Below are 20,291 nucleotides of genomic sequence, written 5' to 3'. Positions count from 1 at the left end.
AGTTTGTGGTCAGCCAATTTGCATGCAGGTACACATGGGTGTTGAACCATAAAATGCCTCTCATCAGAGGACCCAAGAGCCCCAAGCTATTCATTTTCAGAAGGTGACTAAGGGCTAGTTGATTCATCCCAGGCCATAAAACTAGCTGGCAATAAAGCCTTGTCACAGCTCATCAGACAAGAGGAGAAATTTTATTTGAAAAGGAAAAGGTTTTCTTTGTATAATTAACTGATTAAAATCCCAATTCAAAGATATAAAACCATCCACATTATGGCTGTGCACGTAGACTATATATTCTAATTATGACAAGATTTCAAAATGGAAAGAACCTTTCTCTTATTCAAACAACAAGTATGGTGACAAGATCCTAGCAAAGTTCTAGGAATGCAGAGATTCAGTACCCTATACCTTGCAGCATGAAGACAGGGAGTAAGTAAATAATCACACAAGTTGAAAATTAGGCAATCATACAAACTATACAAAAATTATAGAAAAAATTATATATATATATATATATAAAAGAATGGGCCAGCCTGCTGAGGAAGCGACCTTTATGCTGAAATCCAAAGAATAAACAGTAAGTCAGCTATGTGAAAAGGGTCCTGAAAAGGTCCAGACCACAAATATATGTGTTGGCCCAGCAATTCCATTCCTATGGAAATAGTAGACAAAAAAATACCCACATGTGGGGGCTAGAGCAATAGCACAGCTGGTAGTGTTTGCCTTGTACACAGCTGACCTGGGCTCAATCCTCAGCATCACCTATGGTTTCCCGAGCCTGCCAGGAGCAATTTCTAAGCACAGAGCCAGGAGTAACACCTGAATGCCACGTGTGGCCCAAAAACATACAAAAAATACACATGTGTGCAGCAAAGAACTGAACAAAGATGTTCTTATAGTATGACTCATAATGAGAAATAGAGGTTACAGAGCAAATGGCAACCTTAAAAATAATGGAATATTCATATAACAGAATATTACATACAAAGAAAACTAATAAACAATTGTCATATGCTAGGACATGGATGATGCTCCAAATAACGCGGAGTAATAGAAGTTGGACACAATATTGTATATGTAGCAAATTTTTCCATTTGTGTTAAATGAAAAAAATCAGAAAAAGAGAATCTATGGTATAAAAGCCAGGACAGGGCTGGGGAGATGGATCGTTCAAAGGGCTGGAGCATATGGTGGGCATGCAGGAGCTCCAGTGCTATCCCTGGCACCAAGTTCCCTCAATATGACCAGAAGCAACCCTAGACAACAAGCTGGGAGTAACCTGAGCACTGCTGGTTGTGGTATTTGTCCCAAACAACAACAACACGCCCCCCCCAAAAAAAAACAAAACAAGAAAAAAGCAGTAAGAACAGTGATTACCTTTGCAGATCACGGTGAAGATAATTAGAAAAGAAAGTAAGAGGGGGGGGGCCGGAGAGATAGCATGGAGGTAAGGCGTTTGCCTTTCATGCAGAAGGTCATCGGTTCGAATCCCGGCATCCCACATGGTCCCCTGTGCTTGCCAGGAGCAATTTCTGAGCAAGGAGCCAGGAGTAACCCCTGAGCACTGCCGGGTGAGACCCAAAAACCAAAAAAAAAAAAAAAAAGAAAGTAAGAGGGACTTCAGGGGCAGGCAGCCAATGATAGGATGGGTTAGTACCATGGTCCAATCTCAGCATGACATAGTGTGTCACACCCCCAGCCCACAATTCCCTCCTACCTTCAACTAGCACATAGCTGGGAGTAACATAAGCATCATTGGGTATAACCCAAACCCAGTTCTCCATCAACATAGGAACTTCCAGGAAGTTAGTAATAATATCCAATTTCCCATTCCTAGCAGTGGTAAAGAGTTTCACTTTTCTGGGGTTAGCTGGTTTTTGTTGTTTTGTTTTGGGGATACACCCAGCAATGCTCAGAGTTTACTCCTGGCTCTTCACTCAGAAATCACTCCTGGCAGTGCTTAGGGAACCATATGCAATGTTGGAGACCAACAAACCCAGTTTGGCTGCTTGCAAAGTATAAGTGTCTTACCCACTGTATTATTGCTACAGGAAGCTTCTATAACCCCAGTAAATCTATTCTTTACTTATTATCAGGTTGTAAATTTATGATGAATGTCCCTTTCTATACATGTAAATGAAGTTTATTTAAAATAATAAAATTGTGAAAAGGAAAAAGAGCATATTGGAAGACCTTGAGAATAGACAGAAGTAGACAGAAGTTGGTATGCTGAGAGATAAAAGACAAAGGTTACTTGGGCAGACCAGACCAGAAGTCCAGGATGACAGGGGCAGGAGGGGTCAGAGAGTGGCTCAGTGGGTAGGAGAGCATGATTGGCATACAGGAGGCCCAGGTTTACTGGTACTGCATGGTTCCCTGAGCACCCCGATTGGAATGAACACACACACACACACACACACACACACACACAATGACTGGAGACACAGACTTAAGGTACTGGAGCTCATTTTAAGAATGCAATGTTAGGGCCCGGAGAGATAGCACAGTGGCGTTTGCCTTGCAAGCAGCCGATCCAGGACCAAAAGTGGTTGGTTCGAATCCCGGTGTCCCAGATGGTCCCCCGTGCCTGCCAGGAGCTATTTCTGAGCAGACAGCCAGGAGTAACCCCTGAGCACCGCTGGGTGTGGCCCCCCAAAAAAAAAAAAAAAGAATGCAATGTTAAGTCAGTGACCAACCACTGAAAGGTTTTAAGCCTGGGTATGAAAAAGGGTTTCTAAACCATGTGTTTGAAAGAATGGAGACCAAACAGGGAGGCCGGACAAGGGAGGCCATAGAAATGAATCAGGAAAGAAACCCTGACTGGGGCAGAAACAGAGAAAAAGTAAAAGACATGGATTCTAGATGAAATTGGGAGGCTGAATTCACAAGACTTGGTAAAAGAGTAAACATAAAGTGAAAGAGGAATAAGTCAAAGATGGTCCTAGTTTAAACAACTGGATGAAAAGCAATCCACTGAGATTACAAAGAGTTAAAGAATAATCAGGTGGAGAAATAGTTCAACAGGCTGAGATCATGCTTTGTATGCAGAAGGCCTAGTTTCAGTCTCCAGCACTGCTTATGGTCTCCTTGAGAGTCTCCAGGTTTGACTCAAACATCCCTCCAACCTCCCATAAAGTAAAAAGTGCAGGTAAGAATGTAACTTTAGATCAAGTATCTGTTCCAATCCCTCTTACCATAGCTACTAGCTAACATACAGAAATTTCTATCTTATTTTGTCAAAGGTCTGCCCAACCTAAAATGCATACAAGGTAAATCTTTCAGGAATGAGCAGAGAACTCAATCTTGCTCTGCAAAGAGAAGCCCACTTGCATTTGTAGGTAACCCATTGACTCAATTTAAAAGAGATAGATCTCTGCTGTATTGTCCCAAATGGACAGATATCTATGTAAATTGTTGCACATTTTTAAATTGTTGCTTCACATTTTGGTTTTTGGTTACCTGAACATTTCACTTTTGTGGTTGGTTTTGTTTTGCTTTTCCTTTTGAAACATCTCAGATGCTACCCCCTGGCTAAGTAAGAATACTTGATTCCTCTCTCCCCCCTCCCTTCCTTTGCTTGCTTGCTTTTGACTAAGATTATTTCTAAAGAAAGTCTTTCATTCTTTTTTGTTTTTATTTTTGGACCACACACCTTACTGTATTTAGGGCTGACTAAGAAGAGTAAACTGCTCTCAGGGTTTACTCCTTAATCTGCTCTTAGGGTTCACTCCTGGTAGTACTTGGGGAGATTATATAGGGGTGCCAAGGACTAAACAAAGGTCAGTTGCATGCAAGGCAAACAAATTACCCATTGTACTATCTCTCTGGCCCCCCATTCTTATATAAAATTCTCTAGACCATTCTCAACTGGGGGCTATATACTGCTCAGACTATCCCCCCAAAAGTCATAAGTAGAAAGTAGTGGACCACATGAAGGAAACAAGATCAGAAGGGGAACATGGGTTAGATAAAGGTTAAGAAACACTAGTCTAGAAAATAGCCTTCCTTCCCTCTACTTAGACAGCCTGTTTTGTTTGTTTTGTAGCCATTGTGAACAACTTGAATTCAGACCCAGGTATATAGGCAAATACAGTCTATATATTCTATCATATTTCTCTTCCTAAGGTTTCTATTATGTCATTATTTGATTGAAAATATATGAAATAAATAATATACTTTTTGGGGTGGTTTTTTTTTTGTTTTTTTTTTTTGTTTTTTGTTTTTTTGTTTTGGTTTTTGGGCCACACCCGGCAGTGCTCAGGGGTTACTCCTGGCTGTCTGCTCAGAAATAGCTCCTGGCAGGCACGGGGGACCATATGGGACACCGGGATTGGAACCAACCACCTTTGGTCCTGGATTGGCTGCTTGCAAGGCAAACGCCGCTGTGCTATCTTTCCGGGCCCTAAATAATATACTTTTAATTCTAAAGCTGAAAGTAAGTCAGCATAAATGTTCCATGGTAATCTCCAAGTATCTTATAAAGTATTTCCATGTTTACATTTTACAAAGGCCACACTAGCAGTGGATGAAACCAACAGATAAATGATGGGGGCCTGAAAGTTTGGTCCTCACCTAGTAGTGCTGAGGGCGGAAACAAAAAGCCTCTGGTCCCAAGGATTGAACTCAAGTTTCATACATGCTAGGATTGTTTTCTATCACTTGAACCATCTTCCAGCTCCATCTTGGGCTGATTTATGAAGTCTTCTCTGTATCACTGCTCTTAAACAATTTAGGTTTATATACTGGGGTGGAGGTGGGTGTAGTTTTCTTCATGTTTCTTCTGTATGGAATTCAATTTCTTAAGATTGCGGATTTAGAATTTTCATCAAATTTGGAAAATTCAAAGTTACTATTTCTTCAAGCATTTTCCTGTCTCATCCCTTCCCTCAGGAATTTTTTACATTCATATACTGAGCCACTTGAAGTCATTTATCAGCCCAATGATGCTCTATTGACTTATGTTTCTTCTTTTGGGGAGCCACACCCAGTGGTGCTCAAGGGCTTCTCCTGGTCCTGTGCTTGGCAGTTACTTTTACTGGTGCCCAGGAGACCATACGGTGTCAAGGGTTAAACCTGGGACTCCACATGCAAAGCATGACTTGGTCCACTGGACTATTTCTCCTGCCCTCTCTTTGCCTTGTTTAATCTTTTTTCCTCTGTTCTATGTTGGGAAGCTTTGGTTATTATATCTTCAACTTTGCCAGTCATTTATATCAATCTCTATCCATATACATTTTCATTTCAGATGCTATTTACATATTTCCAGAAGTTAGATTTGGTTCTTTCGTATTTTTCAAGTTTCTCCTTGACATGTTCATTCTTTTCTCTCTTTCTTGAACATATGGAGTACACTTATAATAACTGTACTCATGTCCTTGTTTATCAATCTTAACATCTGTTTCTACAAATTGACTTTTCTCCTCATTATGGGATTTTTATATTCCTGCTTCTTTGCATGACAGGTGGTTTTTTCTTTTTGGCTTTTAGGGTCAAACTCAGCAGTGCTCAGAGACTTACTCCTGGTCTGTACTCAGGGATCACTCCCAGCATTGCTCAGGTAACTATATGATGCCAAAGACAAACCTGGCTTGTTCTTACCTGTGCCCTACATGCTGTACTATTTCTACAGCTCCTAAGAGATCATTTTTCATTGAATGTCAGATACTCTGAATTGTATGGAATGGAAGACTAAGAAGCTGGTATTCCTTCAGCCATGCTTCCACTTTCCTCTGAGCTAAACTGTTTGGAAATTAGCCCTTTGATCTCTTTGGGTCTTGGCTTCAGCTAGGTCTGGCAAGAATAGAGCAACACTTCCTCCAGGGCTACTTTGTTCCACTACTGAAGCAATTACCACCCAGACTTCACCCCACTCCACCCATCAACCCAAATCCCTAAAGTGTTTTTGGACTGCTCTAGTCTGGCTGTTTAAAAACAAACACCTGGGCCCAGAGAGATAGCACAGTGGCGTTTGCCTTGCAAGCAGCTGATCCAGGACCTAAGGTGGTTGGTTCCAATCCCGGTGTCCCATATGGTCCCCCGTGCCTGCCAGGAGCTATTTCTGAGCAGACAGCCAGGAGTAACCCCTGAGCAACGCTGGGTGTGACCCAAAAACCAAAAAACAAACAAACAAACAAACAAACAAAAAAAACACCTGCTTTTCCCAGTCATGTAAGAACTGCAGGATCATTCTGTTGGCTCCACTTTGATGGGTCTTTTCCTGCCTTCATTACATGTTGATACAAAATAATTCTTGTAGAGCCTAAAGAGGAATCCTCACTGTATCTCTGGAGCTTTCAGAGCCACTGCCTCTGCCCTAAGAACTCCAGCTATCTGGGCATCCCCAAAGGTATTTCTGTGTCTGTAATCCAAGGAGACTGCAAGGTTTTGGACAGACTCATCTTCCAGCTTGCTTGACTTCAAGGTTCTCAAGTAAGTAAGCTGAGTGATGAGAGGAAGATACCACCTTCTTCATTTTCATTTTCTAGGGAGTCAGTGTCTTGTGCTGCATATTCTTCAAAGTCTGAAAGGCATTTCTCATATTTGATGTGTTTTGTGGGTGTGCTGTTGCTCTTTAAGATGGAAAGGGTAATCAGTTTTGGCTACATTGTCAGTGTTAGAAGCAAACAAACTCTGATAAAACTGGGCTGGTTTATATTGTTGGAGAAGTTAGAACATTAGATAGACCTAAAACAATCCATCCTAAAAGTCACAGAATGGGGTTTTACTGGTCAGTGAGACAAACTTTATACCAACATTACAGAGTTCAAGAGAGAAATGAAAGCACTGAGGGTCTACCTAGGGAGTAGTGCCCAGGGCTTACTCCTGGCTCTGTGCCTAGGCGATCACTCATGGTAGTGCTCAGGGGATTCAACTGGTTGATACCGTGGTTGTCCACAGTAAAGCATTTAAACTACTGCTTACATACCTTTCTATTAAATATAAACATTTCAAAAATAAAATGAATGTTGATGCCAGAACAATAGTACAATGGATAGAATGCTAGCCTTGCATGTAGTCAACCTGACTTTGACCCCTGGCATTCCATAAGGTTCCATGAATCTCACTAAGAGTGAGTGACTTCTGACACAGAGCCAGAAGTTAGCCCTGAACACAGCTGCGTGTGTCAAAAAAAAAAAAAAAAAAAAAAACAACAACAAGAATTTTTGCAACTTAATGTAAAATGATATATAAAAAGTCTAAATTTCACCATTTACGTCTAAAAAGTCATCTATAAAAAGGCCTTTCTTCTTTTGACTTAAATTTTTTTCTAAAGAAAAAGGGGGTAAAAAAAAAAAGAGATAAAAGATACTGCTGCCTTCTTTAAAAGTCAATCATGCTGACTGACAGCTCTGGCAATTAAAGCAACCAGAAAAAAAAAATCAAACAACTACACGCATTGCTTGGCATCATTACCTACTATATACTATCATCCAAAAATGCTAGAGCCTGACATTTAAATGGCCCAGACAAAAACAAATCGTTGGTTTTCATGACCTAACTGTAGATCAAACCCATGTTTCCCCTCATACGTTAATAGTTTGTATGCTAAAGCACAGCCAAGTTTGACATGTCCCTCACTAGAAAATGCTAGCAACTTTACTTTTATCTTGAAAGCCTTCTTTCTATTGACATTTCCTTCATTTCACTTTTTCTCGCCAAAATAACGCCCACACACAAGAGCACAGATACTAATTATAGATAAAATCAAATTGTAAGACTCTGCCATAGAAAACTATAGTTTAACCTTTCTAAGCTTCAACTTCCACATCTATGAAATGCAGGTAAAAAAAAATCACAACTCATACAACTTAAAAGTGAAATAACACAGGTCAAATGCCCTATCTGCTAAACTATCTGCTGAGAAGCTCCTGAACTGATTCTTTAAGGAGAGTGGCAGAATCTTTTAAAAAGAATAAAATGGAGGTAGGGGCCAGAGAGATAGTATAGTGAGTAGGGCACTTGCCTTGGACGCCACCGACCTAGGTTAAATCCCTGGCATCGCATATGATCTCCCAAGCCTAATAGGAAGGAATTCGTGAGCACAGAGCCAGGAGTAAACCCTGAGCACTCCGGGCATGGCCCAAAAATAAATAAATAAAACAGAGAAGTCGGGCCCGGAGAGATAGCACAGCGGTGTTTGCCTTGCAAGCTGCCGATCCAGGACCAAAGGTGGTTGGTTCAAATCCCCGTGTCCCATATGGTCCCCCGTGCCTGCCAGCCTGCCAGGAGCTATTTCTGAGCAGACAGCCAGGAGTAAGCCCTGAGCACCGCCGGGTGTGGCCCAAAAACCAAAAAAAAAGAAAAAAAAGAGAAGTCAGCATATGTTGAACATTATTACCCAATCTATTATCATGAAGCCCTTTGGAGTTTAAATAGTGAAGCAATATATTCCTTTGAAGACATTATCTTCTAAAGCTGGGTGGGCTTAGTAATTAGAATGACAAAAAGCCAAGTGCCACCCAAAAGCCACTATGAAAAAAGGCAATGACAAGAGGCACTACCCAATTTGGTTCAAAGATGGGGGAAAAAAAGCAAAACAAAACAAAAGTAGTTTCATGCTTTGCATTAACATGCTACATCATCACCGTGATTATTTATGAAGGAAATAAATATTTCAATTCATAACATTTCTTCAAACAGGTATTATGCTATTTGGGCAGAAACAGCTATTCTGCTTGGGTTTTGTTTGTTTGTTTGTTTGGAAGATACACACAGCAGTGCTTGGGGCTTACTCTTGGCTCTACACTCAGGAATTACTCTTGGCAGTGCCAAGGAGACCATCGGGGATGCCAGGGATGGAGCCTAGGTTGGCCTAGGTCAGCCACATGCAAGGCAAGCACCTTACCCATTGTATCATCTCTCCAGCGCCAGAAATAGTTGTTTTGACTCATTTAATAAACACAACCATGTCCTAGGAATGCTGTAAAAGCTTAATGAGATACCAAGGTCGCTGTGAAACAATAAATTTCAGGAACCTCTAGATTAATGTGAATGGCAGCAGATGGTCTGTACATATGTGTGATGCTAGAAAAACTAAGAATCTGCACATGCACAAAACTGACAGCTCACTGTCTCTCTCTGTCTGTGTGTATGTATGTATGTGTGTGTGTCTGTCTGTCTGTCTGTCTCGCTCTCTGTTTTTCCCTTGATATTTTGGCCCTGGCTCACACCCAGAAGCTTGACTCAGTGCTCAAAGATAACTCCTAGAAGGCTTTAGGGACCATACTGGTTGCTAGGGATTTAATTGAAGTCAACCACTTGCAAGACAAATGCCCACCCACTGTACTATCTCTGGTCCCGGTATTTTTTTCTCATTTATGTCACTGTGTGTGATAAGATGAAAGTTTCACTTAGATAATATGAGAGAGGGAGAGAGGTAGTATTGCATGTAAGAGAACAGGGATTCTCCAGAAGTGAGAAAACCCAGGGTAGCCCCCACAAAGTAAAAGGGATGAATTATACATTTTAAGTTGAGATGGCGGATGTTCTAGCTTATCTCTCTTAAGACTCCAGGGGCCAGAGAGATGGTACAGTGGTAGGGCATTTGCTTTGCATTTGGCCAACCTTGATTAGATCCCCAGAAACACATATGGTGCTGCAAGCCAATAAGGAGGGATTCCAAGGGCAAAAGCCAGGAGTAAGTCCCAGGCATAGATGGATATGGTTCAAAAACATGCATGCATGTACACACACGACTCTAGGATGTTCTGACCAACTTTTAACTACCATACTTCCTGCTTACACTAGCTCACAGAGGTAGCTTAATGCAAGACCACCAGATATGTAACCCACTCACTGCTACACAGACTTCAAATTCAACTTAACTGACACATTTTCCAATAAGAGTAATGCTTAATAAATGGTATGTTGCTTAAAGTATTAACTAATACTGAAGCATAAGAAAATTTGGGGAGGCTTTCTTCTGCTTCTTTTTTTTTTCTGCTTTCTTTTCTTTTTCTTCTGCTTTGTTCTTTGGGGGTTCACATCCAGTGGCACTTAGGAGTCACTCCTGGTAGTATTTGCAGTACCATGTAGTGTCAGGGATTAAATCTAGACCTCCAAGTGCAAAGCATGTTCAGCCCTTTGAACTATCTCTCCAGCCCCCAAACTACATTTTAAAATAAACGCAAAAGGGGCTGGAGAGATAGAACAGAAAGTAAGGTACCAGCTTTGCAAGTGGCTGTTCAATCCCTAGCAACGTATATGGTACCTCAAGCATCACCACAATGAATCCCTGAGCAAAGTAGAAGTATGCCCTGAACACCACTAAATATAGCCCCAAATCCAAAACATAAAATAAGTAAAAATATAAAACTGAATAACTGTAATAAAGGAAACCACGATAAAATTATTTCTCACTTATACTAAATTGTTAAATATATTTATTGAAAGGATAATTAATATTCATCACGCACATTCTTGAGAGCAGAGGATCACATAGGGCAGTACTTGGGAAGCCCATGAAAAGCCAGAGATCAAATCAGGGCTCCTGTCTGCAAAATACTTCAGCCCTTTGGGCCAAGTCCCTCTACTGTCATCCACATTTTGTTTCTGTTTGTTTTCTATTATGTTCCTTTTCTTTTCTTGCCTTTTTTTAATTTAATAATGAACTGCTTATACAGTTTTTAGAATTCTTTTTGGGGAAAACAGGGACACAACCTGGAAATGCTCAGGGGTTACTCCTGGCTCTGCACTCAGAAATTACAACTGGTAGTGGGAACATATGGGATACCAGGGATTGAACCCAGGTCATTGAACAACGTGCAAGGCAAATGTCCTACTATCATCCACATCTTAAAGTGGCATATCAAAAAATGTTAATAAGGTACTGGAGCAATAGCATAGCAAGGAGGGAGTTTGTCTTGCACACAGTTGACTTTGGTTCAATCCCCAGCATCCCATTTGGTCCCAGAGCCTGACAGGAGTGATTCTTGAGTCAAGAGTAACCCCTGAACACTGCTGAATGTGACCCAAAAACCAAAAGGAAAAAAAAAAATCCTCAATAAAGTTTTTTTTGTTTTTTGGGGGGGTCACATTTATGGACCCAACCTTTATGAAAAACAATATGAAAGTTCCTCAGAAAACTGGAAATTGAGCTCCCTTATGATTCAGCTATACCATTCCTAGGAATATGAGCACAAAAACAAAATACAAAAATCCCTTCCTCACACCTATATTCATCGCAGCACTATTTACAATAACCAGACTCTGGAAATAACCAAGATGCCCTTTAATAGATGAATGGCTAAAGAAACTGTGGTACTTATACACAATGGAATATTATACAGCTGTCAGGAGAGATGAAGTCATGAAATTTTCCTATACATGGATGGACATGGAAATTATTATGCTGAGTGAAAAAAGTCAGAGGAAGACACACACACACACACACACACACACACACACACACACAATAGTCTCACTGATCTCTGGGTTTTAAGAAAAATAAAAAATTGTAATAATGCCCAAAGATAAGGGCCAGAAGGATCGGCTCATGATATGAAGCTCACCACAGAGTGGTGAGTGCAGTTAGAGAAATAACTACACTAATAACTATCATGACAATATTAATGAGCAAGAGAAGTAAAATACCTGTCTCGAATACAGACAGGGGATGGAGAAGGAGGGAGATGGGGGACATTGGTGGTGGGAATATTAAAGGGGGCAGTGTATTTTTTATGATTGAAACCCAACTACAATCATGTTTGTAATCACGGTGTAAGCTCATTATTTGTCCCATGGAGGTAGTAATATCATTAAACTTCTGGAAATGTTTGCTTTGGAATAAAATCTACAGTCAAAAAAGTGCAACCATTGGGGCCAGAGCAATAGCACAGTGGTAGGGCGTTTGCCTTGAATGCATCGGATCCAGGACAGACAGTGGTTTGAAACCCAGCATCCCATATGGTCCCCTGTGTCTGCTAGAATCGATTTCTGAGCACAGAGCCAGGAATAACCCGAGTGACACCAGTGTGACCCAAAACAAAACAAAAAAGTGCAACCCGTAATCACTCATAAAAAGGCCTATATAAACTATGCTTAGAAATAATCATCCCTAGGCTGAAAAGATAGCACAGAGGGTAGGGTGCCTGCCTTGTACATGGTCAACCAGGTTTCTATTCCTGCATCCCACATGCACAACCAGGACTAACCCCTGGACATTACCAGGTGTGATCAGGAAAAACAACAACAACAACAAAAAAAAAAGATAGGCCTGGAACAATAGCACTGCAGGTAGGGTACTTTGCCTTGCACTCAGCCAACCTGGGTTCAATTCCTGGCTTCCCATATGGTCCCCCGAGCCTGCCAGAAATAATTTCTGAGTGTAGAGCCAGTGGCTTAATCAGGAGTGGCAAAAAGAAAAAAGGAGGGGGCAAGAAATAATCATCCCAATCTAATGATATCAGAATCTCAGGGGTCCAGGGGAGGGAGGATTAGTGGGCTGGAAATACGGTAGCCGTAAATTCTTCCTAGATAATGATTATGTACAATGAGGGTGAAAACCAGTTCATTGATTAAGTCTTTGCCTCATGATCAATTTAAGTTCAGGTCAATCAACAGAAAGATAAGCGGACTCTGGTCCCAAGGAGGGCCTGTGATCTGCGATTTCTTTCCTAGCATTTCACTTGAGTCCTATTTATTGACAAGTACTAATAAGATAAGATTTGATTCTATGGCTAAAGCCCCACACGTACCAGGCACCAATCTGGCAGCTCTGTTATCTGTAATCCATGGTATTGCAAATAAGTTCAAGCTACACTGAACCACAGCACCTCAATTAAAGGATGGAGCCCTGGAGAGAATGTTTATTTAAAAAAAATAAAGGAAGGGGGATATGTGCACACACTAATCATGTGTACAAGCCCAAGGGACAAGCCTCCAGCCCTGGAACACTCCATTCAGAGTGTGTGTGAGCACCGCGGGACAGAAGCCAGCAAGCATTGTGGCTAAGAATCTGCGCCTGTCCCCACCACCCTAACAGCAACACCACCATCCAGATGGGGAAGAGTAAATCAAACTTTCTGGCACAAGTCAAGAAAAGTAATTGCCTGAAAATCCTTACTGTGTGCTGCTGGTAATATACCATAGAAAGACAGTGTTTATCAATTCATTTTTTATTTGAGGGCCTACCAGGCTGTATTCAGGGCTTATTCCTGCCGCTGTACCAAGAGGTCACTCCTGGTGGTGCTCAGGATACCATATGGCAACACCCAAGATTGAAGCTGTGTGTGCTGCATGCAAGGGAAGTGCCCTAACTACTCTCTCTCTCTCTCTCTCTCTCTCTCTCTCTCTCTCTCTCTCTCTCTCTCTCACACACACACACACACACACACACACACACACACACACACACATATATACACATATTTAGTTTGGGGGCACATCTGGCGGTACGCAGGGGTTATTCCTCACTCTGCTCAGAAATCACTTCTGGCAGGCTTTGGGGGATCATATGGTTTATCAGGGATCAAACCCAGGTTCATACAAGGTTGGCCACATGCAAGGCAAATGCCCTACCACTGTGCTATCACTCTGGCCTTTTTTTTTTTTAAATGGACTCTTGAAACTAGAGCAGGAGAAATCATAAACTTTGGATAATAAAGACTGAGTCCTGCTAGGCTCAACTGCACACCATTTCCTTGCCAGAAAAACACCTGAGATAAGCAAACTAGCATATACAGTATTCATTTTGTGATACAGACTAAGATCTACAGAAATAAAGGGAAGGAAGAGAGAGGGAAAGCTGGAGAAAGAGGGTCATGGGCCCCTAAAGAAGAGTTGAGCCAGGGGCCGGAGTGGTGGCGCAGTGGTAGGGCACTTGCCTTGCATGCGGCTGACCTAGATGGACAGCGGTTCGATCTCATGGCATCCCATATGGTCCCCCAAGCCAGGAGTGATTTCTGAGTGCATAGACAGGAGTAACCCCTGAGCATAACCAGGTGTGACCCAAAATCCAAAAAAAAAAAAAAAAAAAGAGTTGAGCCAGGTCAGGCTTAGATTGGATTGGAAAAAAAAAAGCCTTGAAAAAATAGTGTGTGATGAGGAAGAGTATGAAGAAGGCTAGCCAATGTATAGTACATTGAGAAAGCACTTGAAGTAGTCCCTGGTCTCTTTTTTGTTTTGTTTTGGGTCACTTCCAGCAAAGCTTAAAGGTTACTCCTGGCTTTGAATTCAGGAAACCATATGAGGTACCAGGAATTAAATCCAGGTCTTCCACAAGCAAAGCAAGTGCCCTATACACTGTATTAGACCTCCAACCCCTAGAAGCCCCAGTCTTTTTTATTTTTTTATTTTTTAATATTTTATTTAAACACCTTGATTACAAACATGATTGTGGTTGGGTTTCAGTCATATAAAAAACACCCCCAATCACCAGTGCAACATTCTCATCACCAGTGTCCCAAATATCCCTCTTCCCCAACCCACCCCCGCCTGTACTCTAGACAGGCTTTCTATTTCCCTCATATATTCTCTTTGTTAGGATAGTTTTCAATGTAGTTATTTTTCTAACTAAACTCATTACTCTTTGTGTGAGCTTCATGTTGTGAGCAGGAACTTCCAGCCCTTCTCTCTTTTATCTCTGAAAATTATTGCAAGACTGTCTTTCATTTTTCTTAAAACCCATAGATGAGTGAGACCATTCTGCATCTTTCTCTTTCTCTCTGACTTATTTCACTCTGCATAATAGATACAATGTACATCCATGTATAGGAAAATTTCATGACTTTGTCTCTCCTGAAGGCTGGAGAGCCCGTCTTTTTAAAGGATACAGATATTAAACAAATCAGATTAATTCCAAATTATAGAATTGTGGAGTCCATGATACTCAGGTAGATTAATCCAAACTTAATGGCATTTAAAAAAAAAATGAAGCTATACCTCAACTTAATATCAAAAATGCTTTCAGAACATTCCTCTGGTAGCAGGAAAGATAGTAGAGTGAGTAGGGCACTTGTTTTTTTTTTGTTGTTGTTGTTTGTTTTGTTTTGTTTTTGTTTTGTTTTGGGGCCACACCCGGCGGTGCTCAGGGGTTACTCCTGGCTGTCTGCTCAGAAATAGCTCCTGGCAGGCACGGGGGACCATATGGGACACCGGGATTCAAACCAGCCACCTTTGGTCCTGGATCGGCTGCTTGCAAGACAAACGCCGCTGTGCTATCTCTCCGGGCCCAGGGCACTTGTTTTAAACAGGGACAATCTGGGTATGATCCCCAGCATCCAAAAGATCCCCCAAGCCCCACCAGGAGTGATCCCTGAGCATAGCTGAGTGTAACCCAAAAACAAAGCACAACAGAACAAAAAGGCTACTGGAGATTTAGAAGATCTTTAGGTTTCTTGACCTTTGGATAAAGTGTAGCAATGTCCTAAAAACAATGAGCATTATATATCTTACAGTTGAAATGTTAACTTACTGTTATCAGAACTACAATGAAAAAAGGGTTAAAATTTAAACAAATGGGGCCGGGCGGTGGCGCTGGAGGTAAGGTGCCTGCCTTGCCTGCGCTAGCCTAGGATGGACCGCGGTTCGATCCCCCCGCGTCCCATATGGTCCCCCAAGAAGCCAGGAGCAACTTCTGAGCACATAGCCAGGAGTAACCCCTGAGCGTCACCGGGTGTGGCCCAAAAACCAAAAAAAAAAAAAAAAAAAAAAAAAAAATTTAAACAAATTAGATGTCACCAAAACCCACAATGCTTGAAAACTATTTCACATATTAAACCAAAACTTTGCCCCCAGAGATCTTTAATGAACAATTCACCTCCTTTGTAGTATGAAAATTATGCTATGCAAATTACTATTGTAACAAGTTCTATGTCTATTTATTTAAATATCAAAAACAGAGCCAGTAAAAAAATAAAAAATAAAATAAAATAAACAGGGCCAGCTGGGTACAAAGGGCTAGTACAGATGATCTGCATGTGGGAGCCCTGGGTCTGATTGAAGACTGCTGGGAATGACCCCCCAACACTGAACCTGGACAACACTGAATTGGGTGAAACTCAAAAATATAACAAAACAATAATTTTTTTAAACAGTAACTTTTTTTTAAAACCGTCAGAATGAACTAAGTCTAGATTGATGCATAAAATCCGTATTACCAATGTTTAGGCACATTTTCCTGCCCACAGAAACCAAAATACATACATGCATCTTAGACACTGTTCTTTGTTCAAGACTTCTCATTAAGTTGCTATCCTTTTTCCCAAACTGGACAGAGTATGCTATTTTACAATATTCATATTAGATTACTTCTTTGATATTTGGGCCAGAGAGATAGGTCAACAGACTTGCAGGCTTTGCCTGCAAGAGTCTTGGGTTTGAGCCCTGGCACTGCCTGATCTACTGAGAGCACCAGCAAAGTGACCCCTAGCACAGTGCCAGAAGCAACCCCTAAGCACTGACCTGGGTAACCCAAAAACCACATACACACATACATTTTAGTTTTTTGGGGCACACCAGTGATGATCAGGACTTACTCCTGGTTCTGTATTCAGAAATCACTTGTGCCAGAGCTTTGGGACCATATGGAGTGCCAAGGATTGAACCCAAGTGGGCTCATGCAAGGCAGGTACCCTACCCGATATACTATCTCTCTGTCCCCTAAACATTCTTAGTGAAAATTGAAGGCGCTCGCCATAAGATACTCTGATAATATTATAAGTACGCACTCTCAGTCTATTACTATTACTTAAAAAGGAATTCTGTTCAATAAGGTTAAAAAAAAAAAGTCAAGTAAGCCATTTTATGGGTTCATATGACTTGAATTGCAGTATTTCTTCCAACAGAAAGATTTCCTTCTTGAAGCAGCAGAGAAACCCAATTAAACAAATACCTGTAACCAAACCTCTATCTCCCTTTCATTCCAACAAACACCTGCACAAGGAGGGGAAAAAAAGAAAATGAAAGTGTAGGGCTGGAGAGCGAGAGCGAGAAAGAGACAGACAGACAGAGACAGACAAAGACAGAGACAGAGAATGACAGGAGAGAGAGAGACAGGGAGAGAGAGAGTTAGAGAGAGAGAGAGAATATGCAGGGGTTAGGACTGCACTTGGGCTAATTTCCCTTGATCACACAGTCATATGGCGTCCCAGCAAGGCCAGGAATGACCTCTGACCTCGGCAAGGTGAAGGAAGGGGAAAGGAAAAGAAAGGGGAAAGGGAAGGGAAGGGAAGAAAAGGAAAGGGGAAAGGAAAGGGGAAGGGAAGGGAAGGAAAGGAAAGGGGAAAGGAAAGGGGAAGGGAAGGGAAGAAAAAAAAGAAAGGAAAAAGGAAAGAAAATTTAAGGAAAGGACCAATTAAAAAGAAAAGCATAATATGCTAAGGCGAGACTAGTGAGGCTTGCCTTCTCCATAAAAAGCAGATAAAAAGGTAGAACCTTTTTAGAGCCTGCTTCTCCCCCTTCTCCACGCCCCCGCCCCACCCAGCCCCGAGGCTAGCTGAGCTGCAGGACGACTTACAGAGCACAGCCACAGCCCCGGACTCGAACATGAGACATTCCTCCTTGTGCCGGGTTTCCACGATGAGGCTGAAGGGCGGCGGGTCCAGCTTGTGATAGATCCGGAACCCCTTGCTGAACGCCATCCTCCTTTCTTCCGAAGGGGCCCTGGCGGAAAAACCCACGAGCAAAGTGGGGGTGGAGGGTGGGTCTCAGGACAACGCCTGGGTTCTTGAGGCCGGGCTGCAGGGCGCCCCAAGGTGGGGTTGGGGAGCCAGGATATGATTGGGGTGGGTGGGGGAAAAATGGAGTGGAGAAGGAAAAGGAAAGGGAGAGCCGGGAGGAAGCGCGGCTTCTCCACCTAGGTGAGACGTCACTTTCACCTTCCCCCAGCGAGAGGGAGGCCTGGGGGACCCCACACACAGACCCTGACAGCCCGGGTCAGGCCGGCTGGGCTTTGGCAGGCGGGCGCGCGCGCTCGGGCCGCCGCCTGTTTACCCGGAGCCCTGGGCGCTCCTGGGCTGGGGACCTGCGGCGCAGCTTCCTGCTCTGGGCTCGGCGTGACGCCACAAGGGAACCGAATCGGAATCCGATTCGGAAACTTCAAGCCGTTCCCGGAGGGGGGGGGGAGGGGGGATGTGGTGGTGATGGCGGTGGTGGTGATTTGGGGGTGGCGCGGGGTGGAAAGCACAGGGGTCTGGGCCGGCTCTGCAGCAGGCGCTGAGCTCACAGCAGGTCGCTCGGGGTCCGCTGCGGGGAAGGGGGAGCCGGTGCCCTAAAGGCCTGGTGCAACTCGCAGGCTCCCGTTCACACACACACACACACACACAGACACACACACACACACACCCTTAAACGTCAGGCCCCCAACACACACTAGGAGCTGACAGTACAGGTATAATACACACACATACCTAAACGCTTGGAGCCCAACACTCACACACACCCCAAAATGCCTGGCCCCCAACACACACACACACACAAAACTAATCGCCTGGCCCAACACACACACACACACACACACACACACACACACCAAAACGCCTAGCCCCCAACACACATTAGGAGCTGAGAGACAGTACAGGGATAACACACACACACACACACACCTAAACTCCTGGCTCCCAACACACACACACACACACACACACACACACGCACGGAGCTGACAGTACAGGGATAACACACATACATACACACACCTAAACGCCCGGCCCCAACACACACACACACACACACACACACACCAGGAAGGCGTCTGCAAGGCGTTGCAGGCGACTGGGCCCCCGCGCTGGCCCCGGCCTACTGGCCCGCTCAGGATGCGCCGGGGAGCCGCAGCCCGCGCCGCAACGCTGCCTGACAGCCGCTGTCACCGCAGCCCCGCCCGCCGCTCCCGCGCTTCCTCCTCCCTCCCTCCTTCCAGGGGTCCCCGCCCGCCCGCCCCCCGCAGCCCCGGCGACCCTCCGTCACCTCACCTCCGCCCGCGCTCGCGCTCAAGCCCGGCGCTGCAGCAGAGGCGAGCACCGCCCCACAAAGTGCCCACTGCCCGCCCGCCCGCCCGCCCGGTGGCTCCGGCTCCGCGCCGTCCGCCCGCCCGCCCCGCTCACCTCGTCCTCCGGCTCCTCCTCCGCCTCCGCCCGCAACCGCCGCCACTGCCGCCCGCGACGTCACTTCCGCTCCAACAGGCCCATCTCTTCCGCATTGCGCCGCGAGCGACCCGGACCGAAGGCGGAAGCTCCGCCCCTCGTCTGGAAGGGGCGTGGCGTCTTGGAGCCCCGCCCCTTGCTCGTTTCACTTCGTCCTTTCCTTCTCCCCCGCCCCGGAGCGCGTCTGCTGGACCGTGGTCCTCTCTCTGGTCCCCTAAGCGCAGCGGGAGACCTTGCTCGCGGATTTGGGGGGGTGGTAGCCGCCTTCTTTTCTCCCGGCTAGGCTTCAGTGGCCGGGTCCAGCGCTCCGGGAGCGCAAAAGAGCGAGGATCCGGCCTCCCCACTGCCACCCCGATCCCCTCCCCTCCCTCTTGCGTGCCAGGGAGGGACTTTGGGGAGCAGCTTCGGGGACTGGGTGTCGAGACACGCTCCACTTGGGTGTCGGCACCACCTCCTGCCGCCCCCATTGGCTTGCAGACGTCTGGTAAAGCGGGCGGCGCCTGCAAAGCGCTGTCCATGGTGTCTGGGGGAACAGCACCCGGTTCTTGCAGAGCGACAGAATCTTGGGGAAGCCCTGCAGGGACACTCGAGAGCCAGCCAGCACTGTGGCTTGTGTGCACAGTCATAGGCTCGCTGGGTTTTTTCTCTGCTCTGGATTCCCGAAAGCTTCCCGGCTGCACGGAAGGAGAGGCTTCAGCTGTCTGCACGGTGGAGAGGGGCCAAGGTCTCAGCCCGGATTGGAACCCAGAGTTCAAACAGGGATGGTTTGTTGTTTGGTTGAGGGTTTTTTTTGTTTGTTTTTTTGTTTTTTTATTTTGTTTTTTTGTTTTTTTTTTGGAGGGGACACACCCGGTGGTGCTCAGGGGTTACTCCTGGCTCTGTGCTCAGAAATCGCTCCTAGCAGGCTCGGGGGACCATACGAAATGCTGGGATACGAACCACCGTTCGTCCTGGATCGGCTGCGTGCAAGGCAAATGCCCTTCCGCTGTGCTATCTATCTCTCCTGTCCCTATTTATTTTTTTTAACCTCACTATTTCATTTATTCATTTATTTATTTATTTACTTACTTACTTATTTATTTATTGTGGCCAGAGGTGCTCAGGGGTTACTCCTGGCTCTGTACTAAGAAATCGCTCCTGGTAGGCACAGAGGGATTGTTTGGGATGCCGGGATTTGAACCACCACCGTTGGTCCTGGGTAGTCTGCTTGCG

The 20,291-nt window shown here is 44.4% G+C and overlaps 1 protein-coding gene across 7 annotated transcripts in view; it reads right to left on the bottom strand.

Moving 5' to 3' along the window:
* The window catches only part of SYNJ1 (synaptojanin 1), a 115,462-nt gene extending 96,327 nt beyond the window's left edge, over positions 1 to 19,135 (bottom strand). For 5 of the 7 annotated variants that reach the window (XM_049785743.1, XM_049785744.1, XM_049785746.1 and 2 more), the window contains exons 1-2: positions 18,909 to 19,001; positions 17,456 to 17,601 (exon numbers count right to left, since the gene is read on the bottom strand). In XM_049785743.1, coding sequence (XP_049641700.1) covers positions 17,456 to 17,579 — 124 coding nt within the window. In that variant the 5' untranslated portion in view covers positions 17,580 to 17,601; positions 18,909 to 19,001. Of the gene's footprint in view, positions 1 to 17,455; positions 17,602 to 18,908; positions 19,002 to 19,040 lie in introns of those variants that run through there. The other 2 variants (XM_049785741.1, XM_049785742.1) reach the window with 1 other exon arrangement.
* Positions 19,136 to 20,291: the final 1,156 nt, after the last annotated feature.

This window comes from Suncus etruscus, chromosome 13, assembly GCF_024139225.1.
Source record: "Suncus etruscus isolate mSunEtr1 chromosome 13, mSunEtr1.pri.cur, whole genome shotgun sequence".
NCBI classification, from domain to species: Eukaryota; Metazoa; Chordata; class Mammalia; order Eulipotyphla; family Soricidae; genus Suncus; species Suncus etruscus.
The sequence above is the reverse complement of the archived record's forward strand: the minus strand, read 5'-3'. Positions and strand labels throughout refer to the sequence as shown.